At 44.8% G+C, this 14,416-nt stretch overlaps 1 protein-coding gene across 1 annotated transcript in view; it reads left to right on the forward strand.

Annotated features, from left to right (window-relative positions):
- The window catches only part of LOC147022796 (protein salvador homolog 1-like), a 54,596-nt gene that overhangs the window by 18,208 nt on the left and 21,972 nt on the right, over positions 1 to 14,416 (forward strand). Inside the window, exons 2-3 of the mRNA XM_085887603.1 lie at positions 7,266 to 7,521; positions 10,212 to 10,337. Coding sequence (XP_085743729.1) covers positions 7,266 to 7,521; positions 10,212 to 10,337 — 382 coding nt within the window. The remainder of the gene's footprint in view (positions 1 to 7,265; positions 7,522 to 10,211; positions 10,338 to 14,416) is intronic.

Here is a 14,416-nt window from a genome sequence, read left to right on the forward strand (position 1 = left end):
AAAATACCACCTGTGAATAGGCACAAAAATACCCCCTGTGAATAGGCAAAAAATGCCACCTGTGAATAGGCACAAAAATACCGCCAGTGAATAGGCACAAAAATACCGCCTGTGAATAGGCACAAAAACACCCCCTGTGAATAGGCACAAAAATACCACCTGTGAATAGGCACAAAAATACCACCTGTGATGGGCACAAAAATACCACCTGTGAATAGGCACAAAAACACCCCCTGTGAATAGGCACAAAAATACCACCTGTGAATAGGCACAAAAATACCACCTGTGAATAGGCACAAAAATACCCCCTGTGAATAGGCAAAAAATACCACCTGTGAATAGGCAAAAAATACCACCTGTGAATAGGCACAAAAACACCCTCTGTGAATAGGCACAAAAATGCCACCTGTGAATAGGCACAAAAATACCACCTGTGAATAGGCAAAAAATACCACCTGTGAATAGGCAAAAAATACCACCTGTGAATAGGCAAAAAATACCACCTGTGAATAGGCACAAAAACACCCTCTGTGAATCGGCACAAAAATACCACCTGTGAATAGGCACAAAAATACCACCTGTGAATAGGCAAAAAATACCACCTGTGAATAGGCAAAAAATGCCACCTGTGAATAGGCACAAAAATACCCCCTGTGAATAGGCAAAAAATGCCAACCTGTGAATAGGCACAAAAATACCACCTGTGAATAGGCAAAAAATGCCACCTGTGAATAGGCACAAAAATACCACCTGTGAATAGGCACAAAATACCCCCTGTGAATAGGCAAAAAATGCCACCTGTGAATAGGCACAAAAATGCCCCCTGTGAATAGGCACAAAAATACCCCCTGTGAATAGGCACAAAAATACCACCTGTGAATAGGCACAAAAATACCGCCAGTGAATAGGCACAAAAATACCGCCTGTGAATAGGCACAAAAATACCGCCTGTGAATAGGCACAAAAACACCCCCTGTGAATAGGCACAAAAATACCACCTGTGAATAGGCACAAAAACACCCCCTGTGAATAGGCACAAATATACCACCTGTGAATAGGCACAAAAATGCCACCTGTGAATAGGCACAAAAATGCCACCTGTGAATAGGCACAAAAATGCCACCTGTGAATAGGCACAAAAATGCCACCTGTGAATAGGCACAAAAATGCCACCTGTGAATAGGCACAAAAATACCCCCAGTGAATAGGCACAAAAATACCGCCTGTGAATAGGCACAAAAATACCACCTGTGAATAGGCACAAAAATACCGCCTGTGAATAGGCACAAAAATACCCCCTGTGAATAGGCACAAAAACACCCCCTGTGAATAGGCACAAAAATACCCCCTGTGAATAGGCACAAAAATACCCCCAGTGAATAGGCACAAAAATACCGCCTGTGAATAGGCACAAAAATACCACCTGTGAATAGGCACAAAAATACCGCCTGTGAATAGGCACAAAACTACCCCCTGTGAATAGGCACAAAAATACCCCCAGTGAATAGGCACAAAAATACCGCCTGTGAATAGGCACAAAAATACCGCCTGTGAATAGGCACAAAAATATCGCCTGTGAATAGGCACAAAAATACCCCCTGTGAATAGGCACAAAAATACCGCCTGTGAATAGGCACAAAAATACCGCCTGTGAATAGGCACAAAAATACCCCCTGTGAATAGGCAAAAAATGCCACCTGTGAATAGGCACAAAAATGCCACCTGTGAATAGGTATAAAAATGCCACCTGTGAATAGGCACAAAAATGCCACCTGTGAATCGGCACAAAAATACCCCCTGTGAATAGGCACAAAAATACCCCCTGTGAATAGGCACAAAAATACCACCTGTGAATAGGCACAAAAATGCCACCTGTGAATAGGCACAAAAATGCCACCTGTGAATCGGCACAAAAATACCCCCTGTGAATAGGCACAAAAATACCACCTGTGAATAGGCACAAAAATACCACCTGTGAATAGGCACAAAAACACCGCCTGTGAATAGGCACAAAAATACCCCCTGTGAATAGGCAAAAAATACCACCTGTGAAAAGGCACAAAAATACCGCCAGTGAATAGGCACAAAAATACCGCCTGTGAATAGGCACAAAAATACCGCCTGTGAATAGGCACAAAAACACCCCCTGTGAATAGGCACAAATATACCACCTGTGAATAGGCACAAAAATGCCACCTGTGAATAGGCACAAAAATGCCACCTGTGAATAGGCACAAAAATGCCACCTGTGAATAGGCACAAAAATGCCACCTGTGAATAGGCACAAAAATACCCCCAGTGAATAGGCACAAAAATACCGCCTGTGAATAGGCACAAAAATGCCACCTGTGAATAGGCACAAAAATGCCACCTGTGAATAGGCACAAAAATGCCACCTGTGAATAGGCACAAAAATGCCACCTGTGAATAGGCACAAAAATACCCCCAGTGAATAGGCACAAAAATACCGCCTGTGAATAGGCACAAAAATACCTCCTGTGAATAGGCACAAAAATACCGCCTGTGAATAGGCACAAAAATACCCCCTGTGAATAGGCACAAAAACACCCCCTGTGAATAGGCACAAAAATACCGCCTGTGAATAGGCACAAAAATACCCCCTGTGAATAGGCACAAAAATACCCCCAGTGAATAGGCACAAAAATACCGCCTGTGAATAGGCACAAAAATACCGCCTGTGAATAGGCACAAAAATACCCCCTGTGAATAGGCATAAAAATACCCCCAGTGAATAGGCACAAAAATACCGCCTGTGAATAGGCACAAAAATACCACCTGTGAATAGGCACAAAAATACCGCCTGTGAATAGGCACAAAAATACCCCCTGTGAATAGGCACAAAAATACCGCCTGTGAATAGGCACAAAAATACCACCTGTGAATAGGCACAAAAATACCGCCTGTGAATAGGCACAAAAATACCACCTGTGAATAGGTACAAAAACACCGCCTGTGAATAGGCACAAAAATACCCCCTGTGAATAGGCAAAAAATACCACCTGTGAATAGGCACAAAAATACCGCCAGTGAATAGGCACAAAAATACCGCCTGTGAATAGGCACAAAAATACCACCTGTGAATAGGCACAAAAACACCCCCTGTGAATAGGCACAAAAATACCACCTGTGAATAGGCACAAAACACCCCCTGTGAATTGGCACAAATATACCACCTGTGAATAGGCACAAAAATGCCACCTGTGAATAGGCAAAAAATGCCACCTGTGAATAGGCACAAAAATCCACCCTGTGAATAGGCAAAAAATGCCACCTGTGAATAGGCACAAAAATACCACCTGTGAATAGGCACAAAAATGCCACCTGTGAATAGGCACAAAAATACCACCTGTGAATAGGCACAAAAATACCGCCTGTGAATAGGCACAAAAATACCCCCTGTGAATAGGCACAAAAACACCCCCTGTGAATAGGCACAAAAATACCGCCTGTGAATAGGCACAAAAATACCCCCTGTGAATAGGCACAAAAATACCCCCAGTGAATAGGCACAAAAATACCGCCTGTGAATAGGCACAAAAATACCGCCTGTGAATAGGCACAAAAATACCCCCTGTGAATAGGCACAAAAATACCCCCAGTGAATAGGCACAAAAATACCGCCTGTGAATAGGCACAAAAATACCACCTGTGAATAGGCACAAAAATACCGCCTGTGAATAGGCACAAAAATACCCCCTGTGAATAGGCACAAAAATACCGCCTGTGAATAGGCACAAAAATACCGCCTGTGAATAGGCACAAAAATACCCCCTGTGAATAGGCAAAAAATGCCACCTGTGAATAGGCACAAAAATGCCACCTGTGAATAGGCACAAAAATGCCACCTGTGAATAGGCACAAAAATGCCACCTGTGAATAGGCACAAAAATACCCCCTGTGAATAGGCACAAAAATACCACCTGTGAATAGGCACAAAAATGCCACCTGTGAATAGGCACAAAAATGCCACCTGTGAATAGGCACAAAAATACCCCCTGTGAATCGGCACAAAAATATCCCCTGTGAATAGGCACAAAAACACCCCCTGTGAATAGGCACAAAAATACCACCTGTGAATAAGCAGTGCTGCACAAAATCCGTCCCTCAATGGAAAGTAAATGAAAATGAAAGATTCCCCTTCCTATCATTTAGATAAACAATTTATTCATGCATCAAATAGCAGGGTTGTCATGCAAGGCAGGTCCTCCAATAAGAATTGAGGGTTGTGTGGTGTCCAGGATTGCGCTACGATGGGTCCAGTCTCAACTCGCCACCACTACTCGTGGGATTTCGTTTTTTATTTTCTCAATTCCCATCGGGGAAGGAATTCCCAATGGGTCAAAACCCACACTAAACCCCTGATGTGGATTTTTTTTAAAACCCACCTTGTTGTGATCGTTGTCCTCCTGAAGGATTCTAACTGGCCGATTGTGGAATCCTATTTGACTTCAGACAGAGTTTAACGTTTGTCTGATTTGATTATAAAAACCTACAAAAACCCTATCGACACTGATAAAACTGATGTCCACACAAGTCCTTCCTTGTTAAATAATTTATTTTCTAATTATCCACCATACACTTCTCACCCTTGTACAATGAACTTAAGAATCCCCATTTGATTGCAAATATTATTTGGTTCTATTTCATTTATTCTTACTTTAGTTAACAGTTAGACCAACCCGATTCAACTCACTTCTACATTACATCAGAGAGTTTTATTCTAACTTGGTACTTGGTCAGTTCCAAGGAGTACAAGCCACTGAGAAACTATACTTCCTCACGTGCTTGCACTCAAAACTTTTAGATTTCAAAGCATTTTATACTTCCATGAGAGAGAGGTTGGGGGATATTCACCCAGACTGTAGACGTGTCCTTTAGACGAAAAGCCACTTCGTACATTTTCTAAGCAAAGGTTCATTTATCAGCTCGGTCACTCTGCTCCAGGACAACACATTTCTTATCATTTAGGGCAAAAGTCTTTTGGCCAGAAATGACAGCCAATTCAACTTGCAGCATAAAAGTTACATTTCTGAAACTCCATTTGTTGCAATTTAAAATACATTAATATAAATTTTTCCCCCACACCCCTTTGGGAATTTTGTGGAGTAAGAATGCAAATGATGCAACCAACTGTCACCGAGGCAACCATTAAACATGTTGAACATCTCGTTTTGGAGAATCCTCAGATCACTCTTTGGGAAATTCCAGAACAATTGGAGGTAATCGTTGGAAGTGTGAAAACGATCATTGGATCTCCCTTTTTCAATTTAATGTAACACATGGTGGTTACCAAAGGCCCTGTTCTCTGAGACCTCGAGAGACCAGGGTAATCTAACTGGAGTATCTGGGTACCCCTGGGCTGTTTGGGAGATTAGTTAGAACTTGTGGGCTAGTTTTGGGGGACAACACTTGGGTATTCTTGGGACTAGTTTTTAGAAATTTGGGGGTGTAGCCGAGTTTTGGGAGACTACACCTTGGTACTCTTGGATTGCATGGTGGATGAGTTAGAACTTGGGGGCTAATTTTGGGGGACTAAACTTGGGTACTCTTGGGACTCATTTTGAGAAATTTGGGGACTAGTTTTGGGGGGTCTAGCCCAGTTTTGAGAGATTACACCTGGGTACTTCTGGACTGTTTGGCGGACGAGTTAGAACCTCGCAATCTGTCTGAGATGATTTGGGAAGTTCTAACTCACCCTGATACAGTCCAGATTCACCTTGTATTCATTCTCTTTGAACCACTCAAATGACATCTGTTTGGCATTAAGTTTGTGAGTGATGAAGACGTCGAAGCACACACATATCCTGAAGTGGTGAAGTACTGCCGCACCAAAGATTTCTATATAAGGGGAACTGAGGCAATACTATATCGGGAGGACAAGTGTGTCTGCGCAACAGGGGAAAACCTTGAGAAATGGATGAAGTTTCATCAACTCCACATTTACTTTTTGATTTCCTTCTCAGAATCAAAAGATCACTTCAACCTTGAGCTCCCCTCCAAGTCAATGCTCGCCTTAGGGGTGTGCACTATTCATCGGAATGTTTTCCTTATAAAAGCAATGAATACCATAAATATTATTTGAGCTGACAACTTGCCCGAGGGTGCGAGGTTCCGAGACAAGCCGTGGCTCAGTTAGCAGAAGTTACCCCTCCATGTGAGTTCCACCTCGGACTTCAAGGACCCTGACCTTTCCACTTCAGCCTCGCCGCTTCGCATCCTGTGCGCACTCTGGCAACGAAGCGGAATTCCGACTGCCTGGCTACCATGGTCCTCGACTGGAATGGCAAGCGGCCTGTCGTGCTGCGTTCAACGGATGTGTTTCCCACCCTTGTGTGTTCCCACAGATCACAGTGCGTCGCAGCATGTGGTGAGAAGGCCTGTGGAGGGATTTGTTTAAAAAAAACAAAAAAAACATCATAAATGACCAATCATCCAAAGCACAAAAACGTGTAAAACACTATTTTGCTGTCATGTTTCATGAAACCGTGTCCAGCTGCCATAATGAAGTACTCCTCAAGGAATGTATATATATTTACTAGCAGGGTGTGTTAATACATTGTTTAAGCATACGAACCGTGCTTTCCCATTGTCTCGGGTCACTCACCTGCATTTGATTTTTCATTTATTTATATTTTCATTTGAGGATGATCTCCGACGATTTTGTGATTTTTGTTGGCATACCGGCTTCGATGTCCATCAGCATGCAACATTTCAGCCTCCTCCGTCACCCGGAAGGTTCCGATCTTTAATATCAATCAGTGGTTAGAAAGAGTTTTATATATTAGATTAAATATATATATATATATATATAATTCTTTTGTAACCATTGTGATGAAGATTAAAAGGCTGCGGGTAGCATCATTTGCTGGGGGCCTGGCTATGCTGCTGATGCAGTGCCCTCCTGTAGGTTAGAGCAGCTGACAGATCAGACAGCCTGCTTAATGTCCCTTGAGAGCAATGCCCTGCCTGCAAAGCACCAAGGGTGACAGTTTATAGTTCGGCCAGGAATGTTTAACCCAGACTAGACACAAGACGGCTCAGACGGCTATGATTGCCTCTGAGCTATCCTGTCATCCCATAAAGATCCTGTAAATATTCCTGAAAGGCAGGCCGTTAAGATGGTCAAGTCTTTGTCAAATAAACCGCCCACAACAAGTGACATTTTCAACAAGATTTCAAGACAAATGTATTGACCTAAAATTGTATTTTTGAAATCTTCCTTAACCCCGTTTTCTCTGATACAGAGTCAGAAACGCAGACAGAGTATATCGAGGAAAGTGAGGCCTCCTTGCCCTCAGGCTGGTTGGTGCAATGGCCACTCAGGACAGAAAACCATTGTGATGAAGATCACAAAATTAATGGCACCTGCTCCTGGAACCACCCGGTGGACTTCAGCCGGCCAACTGACAACTGGCGTCACCCTGCGGATCCCAGCAACGGAGCCTATCACGTGGATCACATAACCTGTCATTTGCAACATCAGCAGCAGCGGCCTCATGGGTGAGGCCGACATTCCTTGTTTTTATTAATATTGAAGTCTGGGCTCAGGGAGGAACTAAATGACAGAGGGCAACATTTTTACAGACAACGGGGAAAAGGGGAATGGGCACACAGAAACGAATGGATACACAATGCAAACAAGAACGGGTACTCGGTAGAGCGCACACCTCCACAGGGCTAAACAGTTTACGGTTTGTATCCCACTGATGGGCCGGATCTGGATCTGTACCTAAACCAAAATCTAATTGGCTTGGTCTTGTCACCTACCCAACTCATTCACCTCGTAAGCTTGGTGTTGGTTTAACGGTTAAGGTGACCGGCTTAAAATATTTGGGTCTTGAGTGTCAAGCCCCTGTTTTTTTTCACCATTGAATTAACAGTAGGTGGGTTGACTCAGCCTATCATCCTTCTGAGGTCGGCAAAATGAGTACCAGCTTACTGGTAACAGGGCCATGGCATCAGTGGCACAGCTGTGCCCCCATTAAATGATGTAGCCAAGCAGCCACAGGCTGCATATGAATACCTCAATAATTATCCACCAAGTTTTGTCATAACTGGTTCACAACTGTTTGAAATATTGTGCCACATATTGGTTTTGGCCCTATCTCAAAATGGTGAAGAATCGCTTTTTTAAATTCCCGGATCTTCACCAAAATTGAATCAATTCGTCCTTGACACACACCCAACCTGTCCACCAAGTTTCATCAAAATCTGTCCTTAACCTTTTGAGATATCCAGCTCACAGACTTACAGACAGACAGACAGACAGGGGTGAAAACATAAACTCTGTCCACCTTCGGTAATGAGCAATTGGGGATAAAAATGTGGGATAAAAATGTGGACGAGTAAGAGGGTGGAAGTAGTCCATGTCGTCACAAAGGTATACATAATGTTTCGGTGTTCATCAAGGCTTTTCAAACATTGGTCTAAGGCTCATGGAGAAACGGATACGTATCGCACATTCCAAGACAAAGACAGTAAAGCGCACTTTTACAAGGATCACCATGTCTGCAGTCGATTTTCTCTTTTGAAATCATCTCTCGAATTTGGAACATTTCCTCCTTTTTGGGGAATGGATACAAGCTTACATCGTTTTGTTTCGTTTCAAGCCACAAACAATGCATCAACAGGTCATTGGTCTCAAACACTCTTCTCCTTTCATGTAAACGAACTAATAGTACATCCAGGAACGATATAGCTTGGCTGTCCGGCTTAATTATATTTGGCTATGACTCTGCCTATGTCACGTGTACGAAGGAAAATCATAATTAACGAAGGTAGACATTGTTAGCTGGCAGATCCTGCAATTCCAGAGCGTTCTAAGCAGTTTCTCTGTGACCATCTCAGATCCACGTATCATGAACCACAATAAATTATTATCACTGAAACCTATGCGAAGGGAAGCCACACTGTGCTGCCAGGGATGTCCGAATTCGATGTTCCAACCTGGGAAAAAGCATGTCCATGCTGCACAAACAGGCTCAAATGAGCTAAGATCCTCGTCTTCTCAATGATGACGTCATAAAAACGAATATGACGTCATTGTGATGTATCAGGTTTGCGATAAATTATCTGTGCTAATGCCCGGCTTGATTCACCACAAACAAAATTCAAACAGCTTGCCTAGTTTCGGAGATAATGGTATCGGCGATTTCCATTTGCGGCGATATTATGACGTCAATTTTTTTTCTAGGAAGAATTTCCAAAGTCGGAGATGGTTGCTGCCTGCGCGTGGGCTTTCTGCATGTAGTTGGCAAGTTTCACGAAGATCCGATGGAAACTCAGGGTTGTGAAACAAAAAATAGGAATGACATCATAAAAATTGATATGACGTCATAGTGATGTATCATATGCGCGGTAATTCATCTCTGCTAATGCTCTGTTCAATTCCCGCAAACAGAATTCAAAAAGCTTGCCTAGTTTTGGAGATGATTTTTTAGGTGATTTCTATTCGCGGAGATATTTTGACGTCATAACTTTTTTTCTAGGAGGAATTTTCAAAATCGGAGATGGTTCCTGTCTGCGCAGGGTATTTTTACATATATACGCCAAGTTTCAGGAAGTTTCGATGAAAACTATAGGCTGTGAAACAAAAAAAGTCCACAAGAACAACAACGTGAGTAAGACTTGGAGATCCTCCACGAGGATCTAAAAACATCGAATGAATGTTCTTAAGGAATTAGCGATGTACTCAGGCAGGTGGGACAGTCAGTTTAACGTCCATCCGAGGGATGGCACACACCTTGATGAATCGCAGTTTGTAGTTGGGTGGAGATTCGAATCCAGGCTAGACAGCTCAGAGGTGAGTGTGCATACCTCTAGCTTGGCTATCCTACCAACCAGATCAGTTGCAAGGTAAACAGCAAAAGAACAGGTGTTCTTTTGATGTAAATAAGCAATGTGAAGTCATTTAACCAAACTTGCTTCTGTTTGGAGTAGGAGGTGGTGAACTATGATTTGACATGCTCTTTCACGTGATGCCAATTTTGGGAAGACACCGCACTGCCACTGTAATGCGGTGGTTTGTCTCGATGGCCTCGATTAAGCCCAGCAGTTTATCTGAAATCCAGTGTGAAGCATTTTGTCAGTCTTCATTGCCCACCAAGGAGTTCATCAGTTGAAAAACAAAACTTACAACAGCAGGCCTCCATCGGTCTTGCTGACCATAACCGCATGTGTTCTTCCTGCAGTACTGCACAAAGTGAGGAGCGTTCTCACGTGGTTGAACAGAAGCGCTCCATCCTGGTGCCGGCTAACCCGTACCGCTGTGCTGACATGCCTGAGTGGCTACGCATGTATGCTCGAGCTCCAACCAAGTGAGTTGCTGTCCTCATCGCCTTGCACATGCTCCGGTGTTTCAAACTTCTCATTGGCCTTTTCCTCTATCACCCATTTTCTTGTTTTCGCATTATATTCCAAAGAATGTGAAGAAACTGAAAAACATTGCAGGAAGGATGTGATGTCATATAGTGTCATGGTTTCAGATCGGACATTAGATGACCGTATTTTATCTGCTCACATTTAGATGTGGACATTGAGGAGCCCGCCACTCCTTTCATCGTGAGCCGACACCGCGTCAAAATTGCATAACTGGTCCCTGTTAATCACGGAGTATCAATTCTTTAGCAACTCAAATGTCGGATTCAAACCTGCAAACTTTATAAATCCAAGACCAATGCCATAATGCGATGGATAACTATCAACCATGATATGACGTCCACAATAAATTACAAGGCAACTCGGAATAATCATGAATGCAAGCTCCCCAAGAGGAATCGTGCACCAGGATGATGGTCATTGGTCAGTCAACTCCATCAGGATTCAAACCCTGCAAATAATAGACCTATCACTCCCTTTGGAATTCCTCCAAATCACGTTCTAATTTTCTTTTCTTTTAAGAGATCATCAGCTTGGAATAACAAAAGGAAAAAAACAAGAAGGGCACTCGGTATGCCAGATTAGATCTGTGACTTCCTACAGGTACCATGTTAACCTGTACTAACTTGTTTCATGGTCGGGTTGGCGGTGACTAAACCGTCTCCCCCACCAGGTTTTCTGGTGAGGGGTGTTTGGATATGGACACCCAGCAGGATTAAAAACAAAACCTGTCAAAGGGCGGAGGAGCTCCTTGTGAGCCAACGACCATCCATATCTAGTGCCCAACTGTGTCTGCGGACGTCCTCCTGCAGTTAGGTTACTTTTTATCAGGAGGTTGGTGGCAGGATTTGCACTCCGGCCAACGTAAAACCCTTCATTCCGCAAAACGCAAAAACGCAAAAAAATCTGAAAACCCACTCCGTGGGAGTACCTCCTGTGCAGCTTCCCTTCGCAGGGCAGCTCACCGGATGACGGGATTGGGGAAAAGCCTTCGGGACCCCCAATCTTTGATGATAGGAGGGAAACCACGGGGTAACATCCCTGGGTCAGATTGCGGGAGAGTGTGTCGGAGTGGTGCTGAGGTGTCGTCCACCAGACGGCGGTCTCCTTGGGTTAACCTGAGGCGGTCCCTTCGGGTGGGTGCCTGGAATGTCCTATCCCTAAGAGAGGATGATCACCTGTCTCTGTTATCATCTGAGCTCAAGCGTTTGAACATCGGGATTGCAGCTCTCTCTGAGGTTCGGAGACCGGATTGCGGCGAGATAATGGTGGATGGTTACACCTACTATTGGTCTGGTCGCTCTGATGGTTACCATACCCAAGGAGTTGCTGTAGCTGTGTCCAATAAGCTGACCCCAATGATAATTGAGGTAACACCGGTCAACGAGCGTATTATGAGATTAAGGATTCGTCACTCCTTAGGTGTCATTTCCCTGGTCTCTGTTTATGCTCCGACTGAGGCGAGTGATCTCACCGTGAAGGATGCATTCTACGCCACACTCGAGTCTGTGGTTGATCAGTGCCCCAGACGAGATACACTTCTAGTCTTGGGGGATTTCAATGCATCGACTGGAACTGATAGGGACGGTTATGAGGTGTGTGTTGGTCCCCACGGGTCAGGAACTATGAACCAGAATAGCACTAAGTTCCTTGACTTTGCAAGAAGTCATGGACTTAGGTACATGGCTGGTACATGGCTTCAACGCCCATAAGCTCATCGCTGGACTTGGTATTCCAACGCTGGCGGTGTGGCAAAGGAGATTGACCATGTCCTCATTGACGGTCGTTGGAGGATGATCCAGAACTGCAGGGTCCACCGGAGTGCTCAGTTCCTCAATACTGACCACAGGCTTGTTGTAGCAACTCTAAAGCTGCACCTTAAATCCTGGAGAATGGTACCATCCCAGCCTGGATGTTGGCAAGCTCAGGGATGAGAGAGTAGCTGAGGAGTTTGCGAACAGGCTGAGTGGACACTTGGGGGGTCTGGGTGCTTTGGGGGGTCCTTTTTTTTTTTTTTTTTTGTATACCTTGGTCGAGGCTCGTATGAGAGCTAACACACAACTCACAGCAAGGAGGCATGAGACAAGAGGGGCGGGAGTGGAAGGGACAAAACAGTGGGGAACAGACACATTAGGTGAACTGTGGAAGGGAGAGGGATGGGGATGGGACGGGGAACATGGCGAAGAGAAGATGGACATTTCAGGGACTTTCAGGAAGGAAAGCAGGAGAAATGAAGGAAGAGGGCTTGGGTGGATTATCGGGGGTAGAAAAGATCGAGGATTTGGATGGGGGAAGATAAGAGGTGGTGGTGAACAGCTGTTTTGAAAGCCTGGAGGGAAGAATGGGAAAGAATAGAGTGAGGAAGTTTATTTCAAAGGCGGGAAAAAAGAGGAATGAAAGAGTGAAGATGAGCAGTGATTCGTGAATTTGGTAGTTTTACCAGAAGGGGGTTGTTGGCGGACCTTGAGCGCCCTGTGGAAATGTGGTGGGGACAAATCGCAGAGAGAGCAGGGGGGGCAAGGCTGGAGAGGAGTCGGTAGAAGACAGAAAGACCACCGACCAACCTGCGATGATTGAGTAAGAGGCCCAAAGACTCAGCTTCATTGCGGGAGATGCCGATGATCTTAAATGCCCTGGTTTTGACAGCGTGAAGCCGAGAAAGGTGGGAGGCAGGAGCACCAGCCTAGAGGGGAGAGCAGTACTCCATCAGGCTACGGACAAAAGCTTTGTAAGTGGTCAGGAGCTCAAGAGGGCCGAGGAAGGACTTAGCACGATGGAGGATTCCCAGTCGGCGACTGGCTTTTGAGGCGAGGTTGGAAATGTGACTTTCCCAGGAAAGGTCATGGCAGATAGTGAGACCTAGAAGCTTGAAAGAAAAGACTTCTTCCAGAGGATTGTTGAGAACGTGGATGGGGGGGTTTTGTAAACGGTCCTTTCGAAGAGACATAGTGAGAGTGTGAGATTTGTCCGGATTGAAAGACATGTTCCACGTGTTGGACCAGTTTGTGATTTTATCCAGATCTGCAGTGAGTGAAGAAGCTGCTGCTTGCCGGTCTGAGGGATGACAGATGGTACGGCAGAGGGTGGAGTCGTCGGCAAAGAGAAATAGAGGATTTTCCAGAGAGTCCGAGAGATCATTGATGAAAACCAGAAAAAGAACAGGGCCCAGAACGCTACCTTGAGGAACTCCAGCCTGCACAGGAAGAGGGGATGAAAGAACTCCATTTAGGGCCACACGTTGACTGCGACAGGAGAGGAAGTCTGCGAGCCATGAGTGGAGATGGCCTTAAATACCATGGGAAGAGAGTTTGGTGAGTGGTGCAGGGTGCCAGACTGTGTCAAAAGCACGTGATATGTCCAGGGATACAGCTCGGATTTCCTGTCTGGCATTGAGGACCTCCATCCATTGATGGGAGAGGAGAAGCAGCATATCCAGGGTAGAGTGACCTGGTCTGAAACCAAATTGATGATTGGAAATCAAGCCATTGGAGAAGAGGAAGGATTTCATGTCTGAAGCGATGATGGATTCCATCACCTTGCTGATGATTGGGAGAAGGCTGATTGGTCTGTAGTTATAGGGATCTGTTTTTGCACCTTTTTTATGCAGGGCAGTGATGTTAGCAGATTTCCAAGCAGATGGCAGATGACCTTGGGCAAATGAGAGGGTGAATAGAACAGAGAGAGAGTGAGCAAGAGCAGAAGAGCAGGCTTTGAGGACACGTGGGCTGATGCCGTCTGGACCGGTTGCAGAATCTGACTCGAGGTTTGAAAGCAAGCTCTCCACCTTGTCAGGAGAAAAGGATACAGAGTCCAGGGACAGTTGGGTGCGACTGGGTAAAGTGGGTAGAGATAGTGATGGGTTTAGGACACAAGATTTAGCTGCAAACACCGAGTTTAGACATTCAGCTTTATCATGTGTGGAATCAGCAGTGCGGCCATTTGAGGTAAGGGAGGGGATGGAGGGGGAACATACACCAGAAACAGATTTGATTCAACGCCACCAGGATTTTGAGGAGGG

The sequence above is a fragment of the Eptatretus burgeri genome, chromosome 7 (assembly GCF_056783735.1).
Source record: "Eptatretus burgeri isolate ZD-2024b chromosome 7, Ebu_testis_v1, whole genome shotgun sequence".
Classification (NCBI taxonomy): Eukaryota; Metazoa; Chordata; class Myxini; order Myxiniformes; family Myxinidae; genus Eptatretus; species Eptatretus burgeri.